This window comes from Ixodes scapularis, unplaced genomic scaffold, assembly GCF_016920785.2.
Source record: "Ixodes scapularis isolate PalLabHiFi unplaced genomic scaffold, ASM1692078v2 PGA_scaffold2__306_contigs__length_199485367, whole genome shotgun sequence".
NCBI classification, from domain to species: Eukaryota; Metazoa; Arthropoda; class Arachnida; order Ixodida; family Ixodidae; genus Ixodes; species Ixodes scapularis.
The window spans coordinates 51,106,062-51,132,257 of record NW_024609857.1 but is presented as its reverse complement, the minus strand read 5'-3'; the positions used below and the strand labels follow the sequence as shown (position 1 = coordinate 51,132,257).

Sequence of the window (26,196 nt, the reverse complement as noted above, 5' to 3'; positions counted from 1 at the left end):
GGCTATGCCTTTTGTAACGGGCGGGAGCTTGCGCCACCTAGCCTGGAAAAAATGCTTTCCTCCCCACTTAAATACCCAATTTCGTTCCCTTTACATCCTTGCAACTATCACCTGACTGGAGGAAGGAACCATCAGGCTGGCCTTTGGGGAATTGGGCAAATACAAAAGAAAAAAGGAAAACGCACCCCGCCTTCCCTCTTCGGCAAGGGAGTCGCCAATTTTCCTCTGGTCAACCTTGTTGGGGTTCTTTCCAAAACCCAGAGCCACGGAGAGGCAGGGTTGAGACTTTGGGCCGGAGCCACGCGGGAGGGAGTCCCAATTTTCCTTTGTCCTCCCTGTCTCCAGTTGTACTGGCTGTTTTTATCAATTTAAATTTTCTCTAGTCTCCTTTCACCAATCCTCTAACCTTCTTTTCGTTACCTCAACCCTTTTATAATCCACCCTTCCATCTTCTCCACCGAAACCCAGGGCCCCCTTTACGTCTGTTCTCCCCGTAGGGAGGGCAGGTTTAAGAAGCTTGCACCTCAAAACCAGGTGTCCCGTAGTTTCGCTCTCCATTCTACATATGCAACAAACTGTATATATATCTTCGAATTTTGCCCTATAAGTCTTCGTTCTTAGTACCCCAGTTCTGGCCTCAAACAGTAAAGAGCTCCCCCGAAAATTATCGAAGTCTCTTTCCTTATTTCCTGTTTTTCTGAACTACACATAGTTAAAGCTGATTTCTTTGGCATACTACCTTCCTACATCTCTCACTCTTTCTCTCTGCATCCTTCTGACTTTGTTGCACTGTCCGCCTGTAAAAATTTGTTTCCGAGCTTTCGAGTTCGTTTTGCCCAATTTGTGTTCGAGCTTTTCCTCTATAGGAACTTATATACCTTAGCTGCCCACATCATCTGCTCCGAAACAGTTAACCTTTGGTCAGACTTTACTTGTTGCCTCTCTGCTCTCAAAGGATGCCCAACCCCTATCCCCCTGTTCCCTTCATTTGGTGTGTTACCATGTGCCCCTAAAGCTAACCTGCCTTCGCTCCTCTGTCTTACCTCTAAGCTTGATTATACTTCAAATTCCATACACAAGACTGCATTACCGAAAGTCAACCCTGGAGTAAGGTTTAATGACTTATTCAGCTTCTGTATGGTTGTTTCAGATTGAATGGAATTGCTTGTTTACAAAAACTAGGGCATCCTTGTTAGGTTTTCTTGTAGGATAGTGGGTGTTCAGTTAAAAAAAGGGGTAAATGCCAACAGAGGCAACAGTTACAAGAATCACTTCGGAGTTATTCTATCACAAATCATATAATTTGTACACCTTGCCAAAACTGCTATTGTGAACATTGCATCATTTTTTTTTTTTTGTATTTTACTCGGACAGTGTATTGACGGGTACCAAATTTTATCACCTTGGTCAGTGCCCCGGGTGAGGGCTTTCCGCCACATGGGTAGTTTTTATGCCATACTTTCAGTTCTAAGAGAATTATAAGGAAAACTAGCGATCACGTGCTTATATTAACAGTATCACGATAAATGAATTTAGCTTGGCATAGTATGGAATATGTTGCTGTTGCGTCCAATAATCATCATCGTCAACCCTTTGCACATGGTGCATGATATCATAACATCGATTTTATCAATTGCACATGATATCACAAACTAAAAGCAAAGACGGGTGTAACAGCTATGATAGTACAAAAACAAAAGTATTAGGGATGCACACAGGGCATCCGAATACCTATATCTCAAAGCTCTCTGCTGTGCCTGGCAGTGTTAAGTTTCTTCAGATTCCTTCCTTGTGTATCATATATGTATCGTAACCAGAAGCAAGGGCTGCAGTCACTGCATAGTTTACGTCTCACGACCCTCTTCCCTCTCTCTTGCAGGAACTGCAGCGCGAGATCGACAGCCAGCGGGACCTGCACCTGACCATCAATGAACGCAGCGCCCACGTCCTGCAGTCCATGACCAGGAATGACGAAGCACTCCACCTGCGCCGAAAGCTCGACGAAATGAACAGCCGCTGGAACAACCTGCGCATGAGAACCGTTTCTTTACGGTATGACTTTTTTTTGTCATTTGAATTTTCTTAAAAGTTTGCATGTTCCATTGAATCTGTTTGAAAAAAAGTCTTCCTAGAAGCCTCAGTATGGCAGTTGAAGTTTCATTAAAAAACACATGCAAAGGAAAAAAAAAATTCAAACAGCCTAGATGGAAAAAGATTTTTATAAAACGAATTTACGACGAAGAAAGATATTTTAGACCTATATTTACGGCGCAAAACGACTTTGTAGTTGGCGCCCGCGGGAGCCGCCGCGGGTCACGTTGTAGACCTGTGCGCCGTCGCGCTGCGCCGCCAGTCACACCTCCGCCGCACGCTGGGCGTGGTGCGCCGCCGGTTCAACGCGTTTGTTTCTCCAGGCCGCCGCCGCCGCCGCGCAAGTTCGTCTGCTCCGGGGCGCCGCCGCCGTCATCTGACCGGCGCTAAGGTCTATCAAGTCTGCTTGCGCTTTTTCAGGCGTTTCCTTTGGGCTCTAAAAGTTACTTATTAATCTTAGTTTTTTGTTGCACTTCAACCGAAGATCAATGAGTGAGTTCTTGAGATCATGAAAAGCTTCCTAAAGAGCGGAAGCACCACGTGACAAATAGCGGCCAATCACGTGATAAATAGCGGCCATTTTTCCGCGGCGCCCGCTAGCGCCAACTACAAATGGACTTCTTCCAAAACCGACGCGCCCCATCGCGGCGAAATGCCACGCAGTGCACTCTGGGAACTAGTTGGCCACTCAGTTTCGGTTTCGACTGAGCAGCTTCATCTCATGCTATCACGGCGCGACCGAACGCGCTGCTTCCGTTTTCGATTATCTGACTCTTTACGAACGTACAATACACTCATTATCGAGCGATACAAAACGAAGACCGGGGCACTTTCCTTGGTTCCCGAAACACCAGATATTGTGCGTGCGTATGCGAACGTAGTAAGTCGTGGCTTAGTCACCTCACCCGACGAATGCATCTTTGAGCTCAATGTCAGTAATCCCGTCTAGTACCAGTCAACTACAACTGAAATTTGCTCGTCTGGAGCCTTACACGCAATTTGTTTGCCAAACGTCCGCTTCTTGTTACTTCATTGAACGAAAAGCAAGCCGCATCCTCACGGGGTATCAAAGTTGAGGACAGCGTTTACGCATGAACTTTTAAGAAAACGCAATAAATTCGACCTCTGTACTGCACAAAAGTTACTATGATGTCTTCCTCGTGTCATCATATATCTCCCACTCAAACTTTATGCTGATAGAAGATTAACTTTCCGCAAACGCTGAGATCGGCTAGCTACGACGGAGGCCCTAACAAGCCTCCCCTACTCCTCGCTAAGCCTTTTTGGACGAGCTTTTACTGACGCCCGAGATCTGTGCCGGGAACGGTGTGTCTGAAATTATCTCGGCATACTCAGGCAGGAAGAAAGCAAACACATAACAAATATAATGGCCATTAGCAACCGTCAAATACGCTTTGAATTCGTTCGAGCACTTGTTTGAAGAATGTCGCACCGTGCGCCGGACGGGCATGAACCCCAATGCGGTGCGCATAGGGGTTCATGCCCGTCTGACGCACTTCCGGCGAACGGTGCGACATTCTTCACAGAAGTGCTCGACTTTTGCATTCATAAAACGGTCTGTATGCGCAAATTCGCCTATATGATTGCAGGATAACTCTATGCGCATACGCGATGTTGAATATTAGTGAAATGCAAGCGGGTGGGGACTTCACTTCGTGCAGTGCTGCGGGTCAGTGCAAATAAGAGATAAGAAGTGTGTTAAAATTGAGCTTTTCAATGGCACCTCCGAGTTTTACCTCGCATACTCAGGCACATTAAGAAAAACAGTAATTGCAAAAAGTTATATTTCGTCTATGGACGCACGAAGCAAACAAACTTCCTGATCAACAACACTAATGTAAAGGCGCGAGCTCGATGTATGCATACTTATTGTTTGCTACAGCTTGTTGATTCGTTCACAAGCAAGATCCCCGAGCACCCGAGCTTCGCAGCGTCGAGACTCCCAGCACTGGCTCGTCCACATACCTCGATTGGAACGCTAACAGGATGGCTCAAGCACAAAAATACAACAAGCATGTGTTAAGACAAGCTATACATCTCGGGCTTGTGCTAAAGCTTCGAGGTCTGACCATTTAGGTTAGTTTAGAGACCACAAATGACGCTCTCGGGACCAGAAAACAATATCTTGTCGACGTGTCGATCGAAACCGAAACCATGACACCCTCCTCCCTGGCCAACTAGTTCCCAGAGTGCAACGGGCGCCGTGTTGCATGCAGGGCTTTATGGAAGTAGTCTATTCGTATCGCGGCGTAAATATAGCTCTAAAAATGTTTCTTTTTCATTGTAAATTCGTTTTATGACTTTCTTTTCCAGCCAAGCTGTTTAAAAAAAATGAAAGCCGCTTACAACTCCCTGTAACGCCGAATTAGAGCGCAGCTCTTGAGGAGGAGGGAAGGGCACTGGGGGGGGGGGGGTTAAACTAACCAGGGGGGGGTCACGTTACCTTGGGGGTCACGTGACCCCCAATGCCGATGATGTCATCACTGATGACGTCATCAGTGACGATGACGATGCGGGTACCGATGACGTCATTAGTGACGTCACCGATGACTTCACCAGTGATGATGACGATGCGAATGTCGGTGACGTCATCAGTGACGTCGCTGATGACGTCATCAGTGATGATGACGATGACGATGCGGATGCCGGTGACGACATCAGTGACGTCACTGATGACGTCATCAGTGATGATGACGATGACAATGCGGATGTCGGTGACGTCATCAGTGATGATGACGATGACGATGTGGATGCCGGTGACGTCATCAGTGATGATGACGATGACGATGTGGATGCCGGTGACGTCATCAGTGATGATGACGATGACGATGTGGATGCCGGTGACGTCATCAGTGATGATGACGATGCGGATGCCGGTGACGTCATCAGTGATGATGACGATGACGATGTGGATGCCGGTGACGTCATCAGTGACGATGACGATGTGGATGCCGGTGACGTCATCAGTGATGATGACGATGCGGATGCCGGTGACGTCATCAGTGATGACGATGACGATGTGGATGCCGGTGACGTCATCAGTGATGATGACGATGACGATGTGGATGCCGGTGACGTCATCAGTGACGATGACGTCATCGGGGGGTCACGCGACATCGGCGGGGGTCACGTGACCTCGAGGAGGGGGCCACGTGACTTCGGGGGGTCACGTGACCCCCCACGAGGTCACGTGACCTTGGTGGGGGGCTCGCGCGGTGCATTATGGGACATTTCCCATGATGCACCGCGCGGTTACGCCGACGCCGACGGCGACGCCGCTCAAGCCGGAAACGGGCCCCTAAGAGCTGCGCTCTAAAAAATGTTTTTTTTTTCCCCTTTGCATGTGATTTTTAAAGGTACACTGACCCCCCCCCCCCCCCCCCCCAAATTTTTTTTTTTCCAGGTACTTTATTATGGTGTCGGAGGTCTACCCAATTAATATTTTGCAACAGAGTAGCGTATATTTTTAAGAAAGTCAAAAGACGCAACTGCTCGAAACCGAAACCCGCGCACGGGGTCGGAGAAGTGGAGAGGAGAGAATGGGGGGAAGTCACGTAGCTACACCCGACCGTGCGCTTTTTTTTTTTTTTTTTCTCCCCTTTACGTAGCAGACGACATGCCTGGCGGTGTAGCGGGAATTATTTGCCGTGCGATTCTTTTGCAGTTATGTTTGTTCCGCTCACTGTTCTGTACTCAAGATGACTTTGAGGAGTTGGAGATGAGTAGTGAGTGCCCGTGGTGAATTTCCGTAATCGGCTCCGAAAAGAATACACCCAAGATGTTGCGTGAAGAGCTGGCTCACATGTCCTGCATCCGAAAAAAAGTGGCATTGTGTGACAGAGTTTCCAAAAGATCAACGGTATTGGGACCAATTGCTGGCTGCAATTCCTGTAGAACATTTATGGGCACCTCGGAAAGCGGACGCTACCCGATTTATATGCTCCTTGCATTTTGTGGAAAGTGATTACATTGAGCTCGCAGGTGTCAAAAATGAAATCCCATATCATTTAGTTCAGCGATGTTTCGTCCACAACATTTGTTTATTTTTTTGTTTGTTTCGTCAGTGATAACTGTAAAAAAAAAAAAGAAATGTAAACATCGCAAAATGTCTGAAAAAAAAAAAAAAAACAGTTTCACTGGGGATCGAACTCGGCCCTGGCACGTGTGAAGCGGACGTCTTTCCACTGAGCTACTGGGGGAACTCCCTCCTCAGTAGTAATACAGCCGGTAAACTGTAAGTTGGAAAGTTTGCTGCCGATTTTCCTCCAGCAAAAGCACTCCCGGGTCGAAGTCGAAGCACCACACATTGGCGACATTCGCACCTAGTAAAGAAATCGTACGCGTGCATATTCAACTCGAAGTACACACTTCGTGCAATGCTTGACGTTTGCACGAGCGATGTCTTCAGCCACGAGAAGGGAGCGATGACTCGGCGACGTCTTTGTGCAAATCAGCTTGGTGGTCGGGCGTGTAGTATGGGATGAATACCAATTCTTTTGATCAGTCCCAAATTTCTCTCTTAAAGGCAGACAGAATTCGCCGGTACCGCGAGCGACAGTTCTGAAGTAGAGGTCCCACGCCCATCGTCTGCTGCCATCGCCGTCCCCGCGAGTCCCACGATACGCGAAGCGACGCACGCACAGAATGCTTCCGGTTCTCTGTGCAACGTCTTTTTCAATCAACGTATTTGCAGCTTTTTAAAAGCAACAAAAAATTGTTTTGTTATTTTTTTCTATTTTTAATATTGAGTGTGTGCCTTCAGTGACCAACGGCTTTGATTAAATTTGGTGGCCGCGTCAAAACCTTAGAAAACGGCCCGTGACCACAGAAAAGAGAGTGAGCGAGACTCGAACCGGCCAGTTCTTGATCAACGGTTTACGGGCGGAAAGAAACCGAATTTCGAGCCGCAGATTCTGTTCTGGGTAGTTGGGCTCTCATATGTCATGTACAACTAAAAACCTCGGCGAGCATAAATACCCTGTCAGTGTCCCTTTAAGAGACTTAGCTTAGAGGCTTAGCTTTATGAGTAAGAGACCTACTACTCCTGAAAAGGCTGTCCCTTGGAGGAACATCAGCTGCTATTTGGAGGTTTCTAGGAAGTTCCCTTTGGGGTTCTTCCTGTTAGCGTCAGCCACTCTTGTGTTTCATTTAAACATCATTCTTCTCGTTAGCATTCTTGACCTGTATCTCGTACCAGTAATTGAGGGACACTATACTCCGTTTCAAACATAGCGTGCAACGTAGTCAAAGCTAGCGCGCCGTTTGCACAGCCGACCGCGACTACGTTCGCTCCACAAAATAGTGCGGCCCCTGAAAAAAAAAAAAAAAATCGAAAAGTGTACATTTTTGTAGCTAGTAACTAATAGTGGCGTTATGATTTCGAGGGAACACCGATTCTTTTTCAATAAAAAGGAAAAGATAATGTAAACCACTCCAAATTATTTTCCGTTTTCGTTCGTGCGGCACTCGCACTCGCTTCGGGTTTTCGGGTTGTGCGGCTGCCCCTGCCTCGCCGGTTTCGTGAAGATGGCGTCTTACGCGGGAAGCTTTCTTTTCCTGCTCGGATATTTTCGAAGATTCGTTGTGTGAAGATCTCGAAAAAGTGCAAGCAGGTGATCGCCAACGTGTACGCGAGTTCAAGAACGTGTTTCCCGGAGACGTCGGTCCGTGAGGTCCCGGAGACGGTCAGTAACGACACCGGAGTGTCTGGCAAGGTGGCGTCCCCGAAGCGAAGACCTCGCAACGTGAAAGTTCCGAGCACGCGGACAGTATTGTGAACTGCCACCTGTTGTTTCTGGTGTTGAAATCGGCCTTATGGCTTCAAAGTGAAACAAGCGTCAAGAAGGAACTGTGTCGGTGATGAATCGTGCCTACGGCTCCGTCTGCTTGGGGGACCTTACAGCAGGCGGTGCCCGTGATTGCATTCCGAAGCGTCTGGGTTCTTCTGCCTGCGGGACCGTAACCATGGTCGGCTCCGTCTGCCTGAGGCACCTTAACCTTGGTCGGCTAAGTAAACGACGCTCATGCCCGTGTCTGTGTTCCGAGGCCCCTGCTTTCCTCGAAAAGGAAACAACACTCGATCCTGATCTCGAGTGCCGTGTGTTGTGTACGCGTCTATTGTGAATCGCTCCCGGTTCATGGGGGCGCCGGCACCAAAGCACCGAGATACTGCCGTCTGGATGACTTCTTCCATACACCGGCGAGTATTCTGACTCTGAAGGAAACTTCCATGAAGTCACATCACGTGAGGGAATGCCAAGCCGTCTGAACAATGGCAGTGCGGTCCCCTAATCACAATATTCGTTATATAAAGGACCGTCCACCACACTCTCAAGGTACTCTCTGATTTTCACGCTACCATGTAAATAAACGGCTTTAAATAGAGACGCCCTGGATCTCGACCGTTCTTCCGTTTTGACGAGGCCGGCGCAAGTTCGAGCGGAACACCAGCCCCTAGTCTACCTTCTTATAAATAAAATCAACAAGAAAAGAGGAATTGAAATATGCACTTCCGCAATACGCACAATCTTGCACAAAAAATCGGTCGAGGAAAAAAAACAAAAAAAACAAAAATCTTTGCGCCCTAAGGGGATTCGAACCACCGCCACCGAGATGTCGGCATCGCAAGAGCAGCGCCTTGTACCGCTCGTCCACGAAATCTCGCGGGGTAACACAATTTTGTGTGTTTTTTCATGCGCACTACTTCAGTAGCTTTCCCAGCGTTGCACGCGATGTTTGAAACGGAGTATAGCAGACGTGGATCAACATTTTACATCATTTAATAGTGGGACTGCGAAGCTGAAGCTGGTGGCAGGAAACCGGGTGAACTCTTTCTCTCCCATGTGTGGCATCTTGTCACACTGTGAAACATCCAAGGGTTCCGGAATGGGTATTGGCTGTAGCCATTTTTTCCTTCGACGTATTTCGCTACTTGTAAAATTTCACACCCTTTCATGTTCAGCCTCAACTTCTGCATTCCTGACCGCAACTCTTTGACCAAGCAGTATTTTGTAATTTTTTAAGTTTGTGGGGTTAAGAAGTGCACGATGGTAACCGTGTTGAATTTACCTGAGGCTGGGGAAGAAGAGAAACATCAATACATAGAAGGAACAGAAAATAGACAGGACGACCTCTCAATGTTGTCCTGTCTATTTTCTTTTCCTTCTATGTATTGATGTTTCTCTTCCTCTCCAGTCTGAGGTTAACTCAACATGGTTAGAAATTCACCAGCTCGCCTGCACCCTTACTATATTTCCTTTGCACGATGGTAATTTTTTTTTTTCTGGGAAAATAGTAGTCAAATACATGATTTTGTTCCAAGTTATATTATTATTCAGCAGCTTTTAACTCAACACTAGTGATGCGGATGGGCAGTGTTTTTCTAAGTTGTGCAGCCATGCCGGCTAATGAAATGCTGGCAACCCTCACATTCTTTCCTGCCTGGAAGGGGCTTCTCCCAAAACATTGCTGCAGTCTGGAAAAGCTGCAGATTGGGAAGCTCATAATCTTAAAGTTGGTCGCTCAAGAGGCAGCTCTGAGCTTTAAGGAAGTGCTGACAGGCCAGTTAGTTGCCTAATCGGTGTACATTTTGAAAGTTTGTAGTTCAAAATTTGTCTATGACTATGACTATAATAAAGAACATGCCCATTGTAGAATTGTATGTGTTGGCCTTTATTAACAGTGAAAAGGAATGCATAGAACTCCATTGTTTCCCATTAAATTAAAATATTAAAACACTTAACTTTTTTTTTTTGTAATCTTTGTTTAATGACATGTTTTGTTCATGTGTTTCTGATGCTGCAAAGAAAGTTTATGTTTTTGGCCCAAACTTGAAGTTGCTGAGACTCTCATTAACTTGCTCTGTTCCATCGCAATGGTTCCATAGGTATTGTTCTCAATGGGAATAAATGAAAGACAGATAAAGGAAACAAATCATGAATTCAGACATCTGATTCTACAGGGCTGTGTCGCTCCTCGTAAACAGTTATCAGATAGTTGCTCATTTCACTATTACCAGACTTTATCATTAATAACAGGTGCTCAAATAAGCTAGTTGAATAGTCACTTAAAACATGAACAACACATTGCAATGAACAAGGACAAGCCCTTCCCGCCGCAGGAACCGACTGGAGAGCAATGCAGAGCACTGGAACCAGCTGCTGTTGTCGCTGCGGGAACTCACTGAGTGGGTCATCAAGCGGGAAACGGAGCTGTCGGCGCAGTCGGCCATCGGGGGTGATGTGGCGACCATCGTGAAGCAGCAGGAGGAGCACCGGGCCTTCCGCAGGGGCGTGGACGACAAGCGCCCTATTATCGAGAGCAGCCTACTGGCGGGCAGGCAGTACATCGCCAGGGAACCACCTCTCTCAGACACGAGCGACTCGGAAGGTGAGCTCCAAGACGACTGATGTGTCCGAAAGCCTCTCGTGGTTTTGCCCTGACTCGCCATTCGAGAAAGAGCCGCGAATTTCAAGGAAAAATGGGACGGAGAGGGACGGCCCCCAATGAGTGCCCCCGGTCGGAAACGGACGGAAATGGGGGAATGCCGTCGCATGACTAGAGTCATTCAGTGACCTATGCTTAAAACATTAGGACTCCGTTCCCTGGTTTTCATGTGGTCGCCGCCATTTTTGTGCTTGGTGCGGAGTGGGCTCAACTGGCGACCATTACAATTTGAAAATGCGACTTCCCGAGCTTGAGATGCGGTGTCGAGGTGATGCTGCTCTGTTCCTTCGCAGGCCGTTTTGATGTATCTGGGAGGACAGAAAAGCGTTTCTTGCGATTTTAGATAAAGCTTCGGATAACTGGCAACGGTGATTTTAACCACCGATATGGCTCATGTGTCGTTACTTTTAAACGTAGCTTGTGACTCTATAGTTGGGACCTCACTTGAGTGAGGAACGGCCCGGTAGTCTAAAAAATTTTTTTAGAAAACTACGCCGAAATTGTCGTTGTTATGCTGATTCTCGACAAAATTTGGTAATATTTGGTGCACGGGTTCTGAGTCAGCGAAAAATGGGAATTCCAACCTTGCAACGGTCTGCATACCATTGTCGCGGGAGAGCCAGTCTGTTCTCCTGGGGCATTGGCGGTTTCGGATGCAGCCACCACAGGTTTTCTCTATTGCCGCCTACTCTGCATACTGTGCGTCCATGGAATGTAGATCTTACACTGTAGTATGACGAGCAGGAAGCTTCTTGAACCTTTGGACATTGTGTGCGCCATCAGATATGTGTGGTTGCATTAATTTTACGGCCCGAGCACAGTTTCAAAGTGGACGTCAGCTAGCAGACGACACAATAACCGGGACAACCAAGCCTGTGCGGTGCACTTCTGAGTGATTTGGGAGATGTACGATGGTGCACGAGCAGTGAATGGCGCTTCATGTTATTGTGCCCGTCGCGTCCCCTGCTAGAGCGAGGGAAAGGAAACGTAACAAGCAAACGAATGGAGCGAAAGAGCACGGTGGGAACCGCAATGCGGCCTAACGAAACCAGTCCCATTCAGTCCAAACCATGACCGTCCAAACGAAAGACGGCTGCAGGCATCGAGGCAATAAATGCAAACTCAATTAAGAAAAAGAAAACCTTTCTAAAAAGGCACGTGGCAAAACTTGCAGTTTTTGCTTCATAGTTATACCCTAATCTGTCCAAAGCCTGTCTAAGCGACTGAAAAGATGATTGATGTATATGTTTAAATGTGCTGAAGCACAATTACAATATTGTCACGGTTCTCACAAACCTGTTATAGTAACTTTACTTTCTGATGAGTTGCTTTTCAAATCTGGTTGCACGTTCCCCGAGACCCCGAAGCCGAAGTTTTTGGGCCGTGTCTTTTACAGCGAAGGACTACGACGACAACAGGGGATACAGGAATGCGGACGAGCAGGCAAGGGAGATCACGCGCAGCATCCGGAGGGAAGTTAAAAAGCTGTCTGACAACTGGAACGGCTTCCTGAGCCACTCAGATCAGAGGCAGAAGAGGCTTGACGACGTCCTCCATGTAATTATGAATCCGCTCTTTTGTTTCATCTGTGCACAACTGTGAATTAGTAACTTCTTACGATGACTCCGTGCCGTTTCATTGCGTCTCGCAGAAGATGCAGTCACTGCAGAGAGCCATGGACGACCTGAGTGCCAGGTTGCAGGTCGCCGAGAGTGCCAAGTCGCAGTGGCCAAGCGTGACGGAGTTCCTGCTCGACCAGCTATCTGGCCAGATCGACGACCTTAGGGTCAGTGTACTCCTTTTCAAGGCGCGCTGTTTTGTTCTGTTTCCTCCGTAAGCTGCTGCAGTCATGCAACTGAAACCCAACCACTAAATAGGACTTTATCTGCATGGCTTGGCATTTTATGGGGTTTATAAATTTTGTTTATTCTTTTATGTTTTATTTCACAATACTGACAATTCCCTTGTTGCGAGTTTAGCAGCCAAAGAGAACTTTGAAAATATTGAACTCAAGGTGCTAGTATGACATTAAAAATGACAAAGCATATCTTTCTTGTGCACAAACATAGGCACGTCAGCTCATGAATTAAGAGACATCTTGTCTTAACTGTGCCAATTAAATGGTTCTACACAGGTGTAAGTGAAAATATATGGATATCCAAGGCTGTCCCCTTACTTCACTTACACAAAAAAGCTTTTTATTTATACAAAAAACACTAAATTTACAAAAGCAAAGTAATGTTCACAGAATGTTTGTATAATAGCAGGTTTTGTGACCTTGACTGGTGGCTTGAATCCTATTTTTTCATATCAATTATGTGCACACTAAAAACTGTTGAATCATATTTTATGCCTTGTTTATTGTTGATGCCATCAGTTGAGGTAGCTATAGGTGTCCTGTTCTACAAAAATAACTGTAAAAGTTTGCAGTGTATGGGATGAAAGACACACTTTTCTACTACAGTATATAAACTTTCATTTCACCTCCCGGAGACCATGGAATTCTGTTGAATTATTCTAAAATTTAGTTTTAAAAAAAGATAAAAATAAGCCCCGTCTAGCTCATTTTTATTGCTCAAAGTAATTTAACTTTAATCATTTTCTGCCATTTGCACTTAAAATGCACATTTGACAGCATGTTCTGGAAGGTCCCTAGGCCTAGCCACTTCCACATTTCACTGTCTGAAAATGTACCACGTATTATGGTATGTTCGTTGACACTGATATATTCGACGGACGAAAAGTCCCTGAGTACTGGGCAATTTTTCGAGCCCAGCTTTTTTGGCCACGCATTTTGTGCGGCCACTTTGTTCATTGCTTCCACAGGACTGCTCAATTTTCTAATTACTAGCTGCGAATATATATATATATATTTTTTATATATACGCACGATTACCAGAGCTGCACCCACGCTTCGAACTAACCAAATATTCAAACAAAGTGATTGAATTATCGAGAGTCGACCGTGCTTTAAAGATTATCTAACCGAATGTAACGCCAACGCCAACTCCCCAGGCCTTCCGGGATCGCCTGGCCCCGCTGCAGCTCCAGGTGGAGTCGTTGAATGAGGCGGCCGGGGCCATCACCAGTTGCGGGGTGCTGCTGTCGCACAACAACCTTAACCGGCTGGAGGAGCTGAATGGTCGCTGGCGCCTCCTGCAGCTGGCCATTGACGAGCGGCGCCGGCAGCTGGAGCATGCCTTGCTCGACCAGGGATCGGCTCAGCAGCAGTTTCTCAATGGTCGGCCCCTCTTTCTGTTCCCTGATTCTGTTTCCTCTTCCTGTGGTTTCTTCCACTTGATAAGAGAGCTGGTTCACCTCCTGGAAGTCTCGGAGTGAATGACGGCATTTTGCTGAGACGTGGAGTCTCAAACTAAGTTCCTATGCAGAGCACAAGTTTGTCTGCTTCTTGAGCAGGGGTTGTGATGATGCCAGTATGCCGAGCTCTTATTGGCTGATTGAAAAAAAAAAAAAAAATAGTGGGTAGACCTCAAGGCATCTAGCATTGTGGTCTTCCCACTATCCTTTCAATCAAAGCCAGTCAAAATTCGGTGTTGTTCTGAGTTCACCGCAACCCCTGCAAAGAAGCAGACGACTTGCTCTCCAAATAAAAACATGAGGTTCCCCGAGTACCCTACTAGGTTTCCTGATTTGCCAAGTTTTCTCGACCGCCCCTAGCCTAAGTAAAATGTTTTCCCAGTTTAAATACCATTTTAGCGGATCCAAGTTACTCGTCGATGCATATAGTTCTCAGCCGAGCAGTTCCTAGCATGTTCATTCTTTTTCGCAAGCTCTGTTGGCTCTTGAACTGCCTTATTGCATTAATGGCGTGACCGAGAGGGGCTCCTCCATGACCAGTCAAAGCAGGTTAGAGTTTCTCGCGATTGAAAAGTTTGAAAACCCCTGTGCTACTTGGCCTTTCCAGTGTCCTCAAGTTGTGGAGTTTTCTATTAAGGCTCTAAACATATGAATGCAGTCAAAGGTGGTAGGAGTAACTTGATAAAGAAGCTTGTGGAAGCCTCGGAGATAGCGGATGACACTTTGCCACGACACCTAGCTTTTGACATTACCAGCTGGACATAAAAGAATATAAACACATGAATAATTATACATCCACACCGCTGGAGTAGCAACTATTTAATAACGCCACTTTTCCTTTCTTCTCTCTTAGCCATGGAGACCTAGCTTTTTTAGGGCAGTCCAAACAGGTCACGAAAAGTAATCACTCTTTAGGGTAACAACTTCATGAAGGCCTCGGAGCAACAGCCAGTCTTTTGTGAAGATTGTGGGCCTTCTCAAAGCTTTGAATCTTTTAGCCCTGAGGAAGCTATATTTCTTAGCAAAATGTCATCTGTCGCAGATGTTTCTATGGCACTAGTACCAATGCATTGCACTAAACAGTATGTGGTGTTGCCTTTTTTGTTGTTTTCAGCCTCTGTTGAGCAACCATGGGAGAGAGCTGTAGCAGGGAACAAAGTGCCTTACTACATCAAGTAAGTGGACTACGGTCTTTCCTTTTGATCTGTGTTGATACAGGGTCATCATTGAAGGCTGTTTTTTTCTCCTCAGCCATATTTCGGAGACCACTCACTGGGATCATCCGAGGATGATGGAAATGATGGACTCTCTGGGTGAGTCCTTAAGCAATATTCTTTTCATTCTAGTTTCTATTTCATAGTTATGACTTTGTTTTTCTTTGAGTTACCATGTTACCAAAGTAGTAAATTGTATTGCTCTAAATTGAGGAGATATATCAGCCAATGATTTCCAATGTTTCTGTATGAAAATCTTTAAACCACGACTTTCAAAGGAAGTTGTATTCAATTCCTTCAAGCTTTATTGCATAGAAAATAAAAAAAATTGCTAATAGGTTTGTATTGGATAAAAAGTTATAAACTTTGTTTCACCTTAAGTCCAGACGCATCCAACAATACGAGCTTATGGGGCAAATCGGAAGTCAAAAGTGCAACTTCATGGTATTCTTCGTGTTTTTGTATGGGTTCTATCATAGCTAACCCAATCATAAACATTAAAGGCCCAGTAACTTGCACTTTTGTTGATGCTCAATTGGACCCATTAGCTTGTAGCGTCTCCTGCATCCGGACTAAGCAGAAACGATGTATAGCGCATCATTTTTCATTGAATGCTCACAATTTGGAAAATAAATGACTGAGCTTTATAATTGAGATTTCAATGATACCAAGGAGCAGTATATATAATGCCTATAGTGCTTCTTGGTGTTCCCAGGCATGACAGTAAATGTATTTGGGAAGGAGTTGAGCATTACATATTCTGGCAAAAAGCCCAAGACTGGTGGTTTCACGAAGCTGGTGATATATTATTTTGCTTTCACTATAACTTTTCTTCAAATACATAGTACTTCTGTTAACAACGCCCTGTTCTTTGAAAAAAAACTTAACCTGCAACTGTGTGGTTTCCCCTTAGTCGAATTCAACGATGTTCGATACTCTGCGTACAGGACGTCGATGAAAATCAGGACAATTCAGAAGAACCTCTGCCGTAAGTTCTAAAGTGCTTCTTGAACATTCGCCCTCTCCAAAGTTAGAATTTCACTGCCTCACATTACCCTATGTCTGCGTGGATTTCTTCTTTGGGAAGTGTCTCGTATTTGAAATGAATAAATGTGCTTAAGGCAAATTGCAAGTTGCACTTAATATTTTGTTTGGCAGTACATTTTTGTGGGGTACACGCGTTTTGGCTTAATATGACTCCCTCTCTCGCATTTCGTTGTGTCATGGCGTGTCTATAGTTGACCGTCTGTGCTGAAAATTGAAAAATATAGCCTAACCTTTTCATATAAAAGCCACTTTTGTCAAAAAAACAATCGTCGCTACATCAGTGCCTTCTGCATATCGGTTCCTCAAATGCTCGTTTTCGATATCCTGACATTGCTTCCCTATTTCCTTATCCTCACTTGACTAAATCCAGCAACTGTTACTTCGTGCCGTACATTTTGTTGCGAGGTTGCGAGCGGCACTCTGAACATTTTCAGTGGACCTGGTCTTTATGAACAACGCCATCAACGCGTTTGACCAGCACGGCCTGCGGGCCCAGAACGACAAGTTGATCAGCGTCCCAGAGATGATCACCTGCCTGTCCACCATCTATGAGGGCATTGCTCAGGAGCACCCCAACCTCGTCAAGGCTCCTCTCTGCATCGACCTGTGCCTCAACTGGCTGCTCAACCTCTACGACACGTGAGCAACCCTTTCGCTCAACTCGCGAGGGAACCTGCAGGCATGTACGCGTTACAGCAAGCTAGGATTCTGGTGAGATGAGAACATTCTAGAGCTTATATGATTCAATCGGATTCAAGGTTCAAAGAATTTTCTGAGGTTTTCAATTGGGAAAAGAGCGGCCAGTGGAGCGCTTCAATACATGGAGACCTACCATATAATTGCGTGTATAGACCACACTCTTTAATAGTATTTAGGTCAAGATATAAAAAAGATATTTACATTTTTTTGTGTATTTCCTGCACCCCTTTTTTCACGAGGCGCGCCGACTGCTTCCGCAGTGTGACGCACGCTCCGCGTCTCCATTCCGCCATCTTTACTCCTCCGTGTACGCGCCTCTTCTTGCTCTTTTTGCAGTGTTTTGAAGTGCAGATAAGAAAGATTATGGAATGAAGGCTTCGGCGATTTATCCTTTTTATGGTCTTATCATCCATGGTCGCCTTCTGCCCATGTCACCGTAGCTGATGGAAAATCGGACACTCGGGTTTTCAAACGTTGCCGTTAGGCTTTGTGAATGTTTCGTTCTGCTAACCTGAGAGCAGTGAACAAGTGCTTTCGAACTGTCACTTACTTAACTGCGGTAGACGTGCAACGAGTTGGGAAAACGGTGTCGACGAAATTTGCATACGGTGCTGGACAGAGTGCGTAGTCCAAGGCAGGCTCACTGGTATGCTGCAGCCGCTTGACGTCGGCTTTGAAATGGACGTTGAGGTAAAATTTTACAAAATAAATGGCTAATGCGAACTAGGAAAAGGCACTTATTGGACGGCCCAAAAGAGAAACTCTGTCCGCTGCTGATGCTGACCAGACTCGAGCGCCAAGGATACCGCAGGTTGCAGCCATTGAGGCCGAAATAAAGGCGCTCGAGACCACTGCTTCGATCGCAAGTATTTGTCCATTTTTTTATGGACATCCAAAACTAATATCTTGTTTTTATTTGTGTATGGGCAGGGCCGTGCGTAAAAAATGAGCCTGAAAATTTGAACAAAAAAAAAATTGGCCCTTACCAGGGTTGGGCAGAAACACTCAAAAATGTATTTGGAAATACAAATACTGGGATACATTAAAATAGTAGCTAAAATAATGATACTGAAATATATCTGTAAAAGTGTATCACGATACGTATCGGAAATACATTTTAAATAGAGGCAAAAAGTATTTGGAAATACAAATTCAGGAATACATTTTAGGGAGGGCAGAAATACAGATACAGAAATAATGATACTGCAATACATTTTTCGAATTTCTTTGAGACGCCAATTGAGATGAAGTTTGAAGTTGGAAGTGGAAGTTTTTGATCCCGAAATTACTTTCCCGTAGGCTTGGCACTTTGCCTTGAAGGTAGTGGTTTCAGACGACGAGGAGTCTTCAATGGGCTTAAAAAAAAAAAGTTCCAACAAGGACTGTCCGCGGTCCCTGTTCTGACATCCTGTCTGTCTGACGAAGGATGCGAAAAGACTTTGATCTCTAAATAAATTACATGTCATCCTAAATCCCATCAAAACATCACAACGCCCCTGTCCAATAAGGGCGCCCTCGTCAGAATTAACCAAATGATGTCACGGTGGAATGAACTGGTATACTTGATCTGTAGTGTGGCCTTGACCATGAAACTTTACCACAATGCTGTATGAAAGGACAATACGCACTTTCATTGTAGGTTACCTCGTTGAAGATCATACAGGCGCATTTGGAATTTTCGAGATTAGTGAACCACCTGAAACATTCTGGAACACATGACTTCTGTTACGGCTGAAAAAACGATACGGTGGCATCCCTGTTGTGAAGGTCCTTCCTGCAGACCCTCCGCCACCGACGCATGGATTGCAGTCCTGAAGTTTCGCCTAGCATCATCCAAACAGAGGCCTAGCGGATTGCGACCTGATATTGCCGGTACAGGTGCGAGCCCTTTGAGAAACAGTGCGCTCGAGACGAGTCGCAGGTGTACGAAGTCTGGGTCGGCACAGCGAGGCCACGTTTGGCCTCCTTTCTGGGTTTCGGATCATTAAAGCAGCGGGTCACGTTCACATCGGCTGATGACGTACGCTTGAGCCGTGCAGTATGATGGGCGCAGCCGCAGACGCCTTCGAATATGTGTTGAACTTCACTGCGTGAGTCATCCTATCTATTTCAAGTCAACCACCGCCAGGCTCGCGCTGCAACGGACTGTGACTCAGCTTTGCCGGCTGGGTGTACTGTGTACGCTTAGGCAAAAGAGGCGGTTAGACGCGGGCATTGGACGCCAGCAAACAATGACTCAAGAAATCCCTACCTAAGGACCTGCGGCAGAAGATGCTCTCACTCCACTCCTGACACGCCAGCTGATTCGAGTCCCCGACTACTACGCAACACTTCTCAGAAGAGAGAAGAGGACGCATAGAAAAATAGTTCGGAGAATAGGAGGGAACCTCGGTCGGCATGGTACCAATGCCCCAGCATCTCCTTAACCCTAGCACCTCGGAGGTAAAAAAAAAAAAAAAATAAAGAATAAAAAATAGATGCGTTTGGATGTTTTTTTTTGGGGGATGGGGGGAGGGAGGAGGAGTATTTCTCAAGAAATGTATCGAAATACATTTCACCCTGATTGTATCGCGATACAAAGAAACATTCCAAATGGATTTCGATACAGGAATACAGATACTGGTGAAAAAAATGTATCGCGATACAGAAATATAGATACGAAATGTATTTCTGAAATACTATCGCGATACATTTGTATCGCAATACTGCCCAACTCTGGCCCTTACACACATTTATACGGTAGTATTGCTCCATGTGTTCACGAAATTTAGCTGCTACAAACTTTCTATAAATCAGATAGTGAAATAAAATAAAATAATTACCAAATTCTGTGATTGGTTTGTTAATCATCATGTTGCGCTCGAGCGTTTTTAAGAGAGGGCATATTTACTGATTCTAGTATAGTAGATGGATAACTGGATATTGAAATAGTGATTCCAATGTTTGCTGGAACAGCAGTCCTATTAGCTTCTTTGTAAATAAGTGAAGTACAAAAGGATAACAAGCCAAAACAATTACTTTAAATATTTATCTGAAGAAACAAGTTTATCAGTTGAATATGATAAGCAGTGGGCTACTACTAATTTTGAAGCTAAACATGCTTAGGATTGATGCTTGTTACAATTTGACTTTTGCCTCAAGATATTGACAGTCTTTTGTTTTGTTTTCCAGAGCTACTCGAACAGGATACATACGCATCCTGTCCTTCAAAGTGGGAATTATACTCCTCTGCAAGGGAAATCTGGAAGATAAGTTCCGATGTGCGTATATGTTTCTTTCCTATCAAGTATTCCTCTGGGGTTTTCTATGCTTCTTTGCTATGCTTTAGTGCTGTGCTTCTCAAGCATGGATGTGTCGGAAACCCCTTGGGGACCCACCGAAGTGATGGGAGACCCCATTCAAGGATCTTCCATGACTAATTTTTTGTGTGTTATAATTGAAGTTTGAAAAGGGCTTCCTTTACTGCTGTGTACTGGAGAAGTGAGAAGCATCAAGTAAAAGGATTAATGAATGGATAGATGGCAACGGCTGTACCCTTTATAATGGGCGGTAGCTTCCACCATCTGGTCAGGGTCAACAAAAATGCTTTTTTTTTTTAATAAAATAAGGGGAAGGGGGGGATTGAGGTTTGAGATGTAGGCTTCACAGAACCTAATTTAAAAACCACTGCTTTAGTGATTGGCTGGTATGACTGCATCTTTCTAGATGTGTGTTTGTACTAGCCGAATTTTTGTTTCTAGTCCACAGGTGTAAGGCATCATTTTTAAATGCACACTTTGCACTCTATATATGAAGATGTACAATGAATGTGCCGTGTTTACAAACTGAAACTAATTATCTCGTATGATTTACCTGCTCCAGGTTATACTAGTGCAGAAGGGAGTGCTGTACAGAGCAGAGAAGTGGAGGACTGTAATCTTTTGCTATCTGTACGAACTAGGGATGAGCTCATAAATCATATCTGGTGGTGCACATTGTGGGACACTGTTTTCATAAACGCGACATTAGAACTTTATTGCCTTTTACTTCAAGAAAATATTGGCAGTCGCCAAACTTTTATCCTTCTGAAAGTGTCCCAAATTAACACTTTCTAGTACCACACAAGTAGTAAGTAGTTTCAATGACAGCCGTTCTACTGTAAGAGATACGCATAAAAACCGGCAATCACCTGTTTGCACTGACAGGGTTGCACTATGTACGTCCAGTGTAGACTGGTGTAGGAGGTATGGGTAGTTTGAACAAACCCACTATGCTAGCTATTCTCAAACTATCAGAACAGTGGTGCTTTGACTCAGCAAGCATATGTGGCCATAAGTGAAATGTACGTAGGTCGTTATGAATTCCTCTCAAATGAGCCGTAAAAATTGGTGCCTGCGTGTAACGCAGGCACCGATTTTTGTAGAAAAACGTAGAAAGATCAATCGACTGAAATTTATTTTTAATCTAATAAATGGGAACTACAACTTAAATTAGCTAGATTACTTTCACTTCAACACATCTAGGTTCACAAGAAATAAACACAGTAAATCAATCACTGAAATAAAGTGCAGGACCGACTGTTACAAATGCTCTTATTTTCCTTGTACTATCCATGCCTGGAATGCGTTACCCGAACAAATTGTCTCTTCAAATTGTCTAACGTTGTTTCTAGCATTGATAAACGAATTACCAGAGTTTTGAGGTTTCAGGCCTTGATACCCCTCAGACGAATATTTTTCTGCTCTTTGTGTGTTCGTGATCATATATGTAATGTTTTTTTTTTTTTTTGCTGCGCTGCCACATTGTGCTTGCTTTTTTCGTAAAACTTGATCCATGTACCCCTCCTACCTTGGCCGCCCCACAACGGCCGGTAGTATAAATAAAAAAAAAAAAAAAAAATAACGAGCTCAACTTTTCTTAAAGCGGTATCTTAGTGATGGATTTTACCTTGCAAAATGAAGCCCTGACTTTATTCCTGTAAGAAATTAATGCACTTCAACATTAACAGTAACGTTTTCAATGACGAGTCTGATACAGAAGACCGAACTGTTTGAGAGTCGTGCTTATGATGCCACCTCTCGATAGTGACCACAAGCACTTCGTTGAAACCGAACAACTTTTACCAAGTGCAGCTTTTCTGTCTGGAGGTTTGCTTAAATGGTAGCAAACTGTCAGGTTGCACTGCTGTCAGACTCGCCCAAACGTTCCCAAGAGTGTCCAATGGAAATATGCGGCAATATTCCTAGTTGTTGCACAGCAACGTTTAGAGATTGAAATGCACGCAACAAGAAAACCTTACAATATATTTATGAATACACAATAATGGCTGGTTGCGACCAGCAATACAGTATTCGCTGTCGTCAGTTGGTCTGGTTCGTGGTGTGCTCACTATACCGCGTTGCGAGTATCGATTTCATACAATAAATTCGATCTTTCTCGTTATTGTCTCCCAGACCTTTTCCGCCTGATCGCTGACGCCAACGGCTGCGCGGACGAGCGGCAGCTGGGTCTGCTGCTTCACGACTGTGTGCAGCTTCCGCGATTGCTCGGGGAGATTGCGGCGTTTGGGGGCTCCAACATCGAGCCGAGCGTGCGCAGCTGCTTCGAGAAGGCGGCGCCTGCCGGCCGCAGGGAGATCCAGGCGGCCCACTTCCTCAACTGGCTCCTGCAGGAGCCCCAGAGCCTGGTCTGGCTGCCCGTGCTGCACCGCCTGGCGGCTGCCGAGACGGCCAGGCACCAGGCCAAGTGCAACGGCTGCAAGCAGTACCCCATCGTCGGCTTCAGGTATGACTACGCGTGGCTTGGTTTCACACCACTGTTATGTTCTGTTGCACATATAAGGAAAAACCTCCCACTCCCGCAAAGTCCTTTAGTCTTGCTGCTGGGCGAATGGAGAGCAGGAAACTACCAATCATGGCAAGCAGGGAGCTTTGTGGGATTGGCTTGCCCTGCTATCTTAGGCCTGCAGCAGGCCACAGTCTTTCTAATGATAATGTATTGTTACAAGTGTTCTGCAAGTATTTGAATTTTCAAATTGTCCTTTCGAATATATACTCCATTCGATATTCGCATCGAGATTAACAGCGATATTAATATATTTCGACGTGTTGATTGCGGCGGACTAGCCCTGTTGAGCGCAATTCTTACCTAGCATGGGCGCACTGCGTGGAAGCAACACCCGCGAAAATTGGCTTCGTGGATATTGCTTCTTTGCAGAGTGCTGGTGCTCAGTAAGAAACGCACTCAACGGGGTTACCCGCCGCGATCAACATTTGGAATGGAATATATATCGCAATCGCATGCTTGGGAAAAAAGCACACTTTCAAAGCAGGATGGTGCACGTGCACACCCGGTGTATTTAAAAAAAACGAAAATATTGTGAATGATAATATCTATGTTGCAGTAAAATTCTGAAAATTAAACTGACTGTTATCTAAGAGATTATGTTAGGCAGAGATGCCCTGACAACCTGCATTCATTATTTGTGATTCTTTTTCTTTTTCAAATTCGGCAATAAAAAGAGAATATTTGCATGTCTCAAGATATATTAATCCACTCAATTAACTACAGCTAGGCATCTCTAAAAGTCTTAATTTTATGTCTAATCCATCATTCAGTTGCCATCCTTAGGCATCAGACTTTCTGAGGCCACAGTCCATAAATATAGTTTTATTAAAATAAACTTAGCTTACAAAATGGAAGCTTGGGGACAACCTTCACAAGTTCAACTGGGTTTTTGTTTAAAGGGCAACTCCACTCTATTTTTACAATTTTTGGGTTACGATCTGTTTAGTCGAAGCCGGCGACCCTGAATGACGAGATATAATTTGTTTTTCGGTAGTGTGTATAGTTTTGTAGATATCGCGAATGCAAGAATCGGTCTGGCGGCACAGCGAAACCGAAACTACCGGCTGAAGCAGCTTGGCAACACTGATACTAGTGGCGCGTCGTCGGCATGACCTAGTTCTAGTCCCGCGCTTCTGAGCCGACGCGCCGAGAAGGTCGGCTCAGTCGCACGTGGAGTTTCAAAACAGACGGTTAGATGCACATTTTCTTTTTTTACCGCTTCACTTTGTTAATATGCACCAAATTTAGTCATTTTTAGTGTGTATTTATAAATTTGCCGGCCAAAAAGCGAATCCGACTGCTATAAATATGACGCGGTCGGTGCCGGCGCGGCGTGACTGTATTTGTTTCTTGCGCGTGGACCGAGAAAACGAAATAATGGGAGATAGATGGACAGATCTGTCCACAAGTGGTCTAAGTTGTTAAAGCCAAGGTGCCTTTATGTGCACGCTAGTTAGATCAGCCGCGACCTGCTGCGTCCAGCCGATCGTGGTGGAGCAGCCGGCGGACGGTACGCGAACAGCGATGGCACCGCATCGTTCTTCAAAGACGCCTGTTTCTTGGTGAAACCCGCAACAGTCAGCAGCCGCAGATCCCGTGTGTAGGTGTCTGACGTAAAGTGCTGGGAGCAGAGCTTCGCGTTGGAGCTCGGAGTCAACGGTCTTCCGAAGTCTATCCGGCGAACGGCACCGACCCACACCTTGTGCCTCTTCCGGTCTCTTAGGAACTGGTGGAACCGCAGCTCCGGGTTGCGTACCGGGTTGTTGGTGCAACCCACCGCACTACAAATCCTGCTCGACGTTGCCCAACGCGAGACCGGCGAATCTCTCCGGCTCCGCGACTCGCGCGTGAGCGAGCAGCACCGCTTTGCTCTCTTCCGCGCTGTCGCGGAAGCAATGCTGGAATTAAAGGAACTGCCTGGACGCTAATAAAAATAGGAGAACACAGGATAATGTGGTAAACACCTCGTGCCATCAGCAGAATCGCAGAATGCCACGGGAAACGAAGCGTTCGCGGCGTCCGTACGAGAGCGTAGGACTAGACCTACGTCATTGCCCAGTGTTGCTTCACTAGCTCACCCGGTGCCAGCGTTGCTCACCCGCTTTCGGGCCGCTAACGGAGCCGAGAGAACATTTTTTATATTGGTTTTAATCGGTAACGCGGTGTCGGTTTGACGTGATATTTTGGGTATGACCGTATTTTAACCTCCTAAAGCGATATCAGTGATTTCGATAGGGTTGACTTTTTGAGTGGAGTTGCCCTTTAAGCATGGTGCAACCGTAGTGAAAAGCTTGGAGAAACTATTCAATATTTGATTGGCAAATATTCAGCCAAAAGCATTATTCGCTCCAAATTCGCTCCAAACTCAAGATCCGCTATTCAGACATGCCTAATTTTTACGCCTAATGCCTTGCAACAATGCAGCTTGAGAGCTTACTGTGGTTCACTACGTGGCATAGAAAACTTGAAGATGACGTTGGCACATGACATTGCCCTAAACGTGTACATTCTTTTTTTTTAAATTTAAATTAAAAAATAAAAAAAAATAGCAAGGCAAAACGCAGATTTGCTCTGCCTGGAAAGACCCTGTTACTCGTTTACACAGCTAAAAGGCAAAATCAATGAACAGCATCCTACCACACTAGTAGTTTTGATGACTGAGTTTTTTATGTGTGGCATGAAAACTGCAAAAAAAACCTGGCCATTTTTTGTATCTGCCGATTTTCCTGCTTTGTACTTTGTGCAGAAAGCCTTTATTTGTGGCATACGTTGCATCCTGTAACGCTTGGCTAAAATAGTTCTAAGTGGACTGTGACATTGGACATACAGATATAATTAATTTGAAATAAATTGTAAAAAAGCTGTGTTGTGTGCTAGACCAATATAATTTGCCACAAAGGTATTGATAGGTAATCAAGGAGAAACTTCTACCGTATTTACAATCATTTAAATATGGTAAAATGTTGTGGGTCATTACGATGTTTGATCTAACGGAAGCAGGAAATGCAAGAAAATTATTGTCATTTCATTCTACCTTGCCTATTTCCACCTGCCATAAGCTAGCATACATAACAAGACCACAAGAAGACTGACTGTATTGGTGACATGTTGTGCAATCAAAATTAATATTGGTGTGCATTTAGATGCATGTCAGATGTTCTAACCGTATACCACAATTTGCAAGGGGGTTGGAGAGCCTTAATACTTTTTCACTAGATATCTCAGTAATCGTTTGTTTATGATCAAGAGAGCATTACTTATGACACTTCTTTTTTGATGAAACTGCATAGGCATGAAATTTAGGGGGGATCGGTGGCTGAGTGGGCTAAAGTGCACACCCAGCTCGACGCGCGTGGGGCAAAAGCTCGCGCTGCAGAACCCAGAGATGCTGGGTTCGAGCCCCACCCCTGCCCGTTCTGATCTGAATGAGCATCGTACCGGCGTGCGGTTGTGTATCACTACTGCGTGAGCACGTTAAAGACCCCAGGTTAGCAGTCGTACTGCACTGGCAAAATTGCCCATCTAGAGTGTAAAC

General features: G+C 45.3%; 1 protein-coding gene across 1 annotated transcript in view; it reads left to right on the top strand.

Moving 5' to 3' along the window:
• Nucleotides 1-26,196, top strand: part of LOC8023908 (dystrophin) — a 502,903-nt gene that overhangs the window by 455,120 nt on the left and 21,587 nt on the right. Inside the window, 11 exon segments of the mRNA XM_040499676.2 lie at nucleotides 1,880-2,052; nucleotides 10,232-10,500; nucleotides 11,954-12,114; nucleotides 12,209-12,343; nucleotides 13,573-13,798; nucleotides 14,990-15,050; nucleotides 15,127-15,188; nucleotides 16,003-16,077; nucleotides 16,571-16,775; nucleotides 20,007-20,095; nucleotides 22,268-22,598. Of these exon segments, the coding sequence (XP_040355610.2) occupies nucleotides 1,880-2,052; nucleotides 10,232-10,500; nucleotides 11,954-12,114; nucleotides 12,209-12,343; nucleotides 13,573-13,798; nucleotides 14,990-15,050; nucleotides 15,127-15,188; nucleotides 16,003-16,077; nucleotides 16,571-16,775; nucleotides 20,007-20,095; nucleotides 22,268-22,598 (1,787 nt within the window).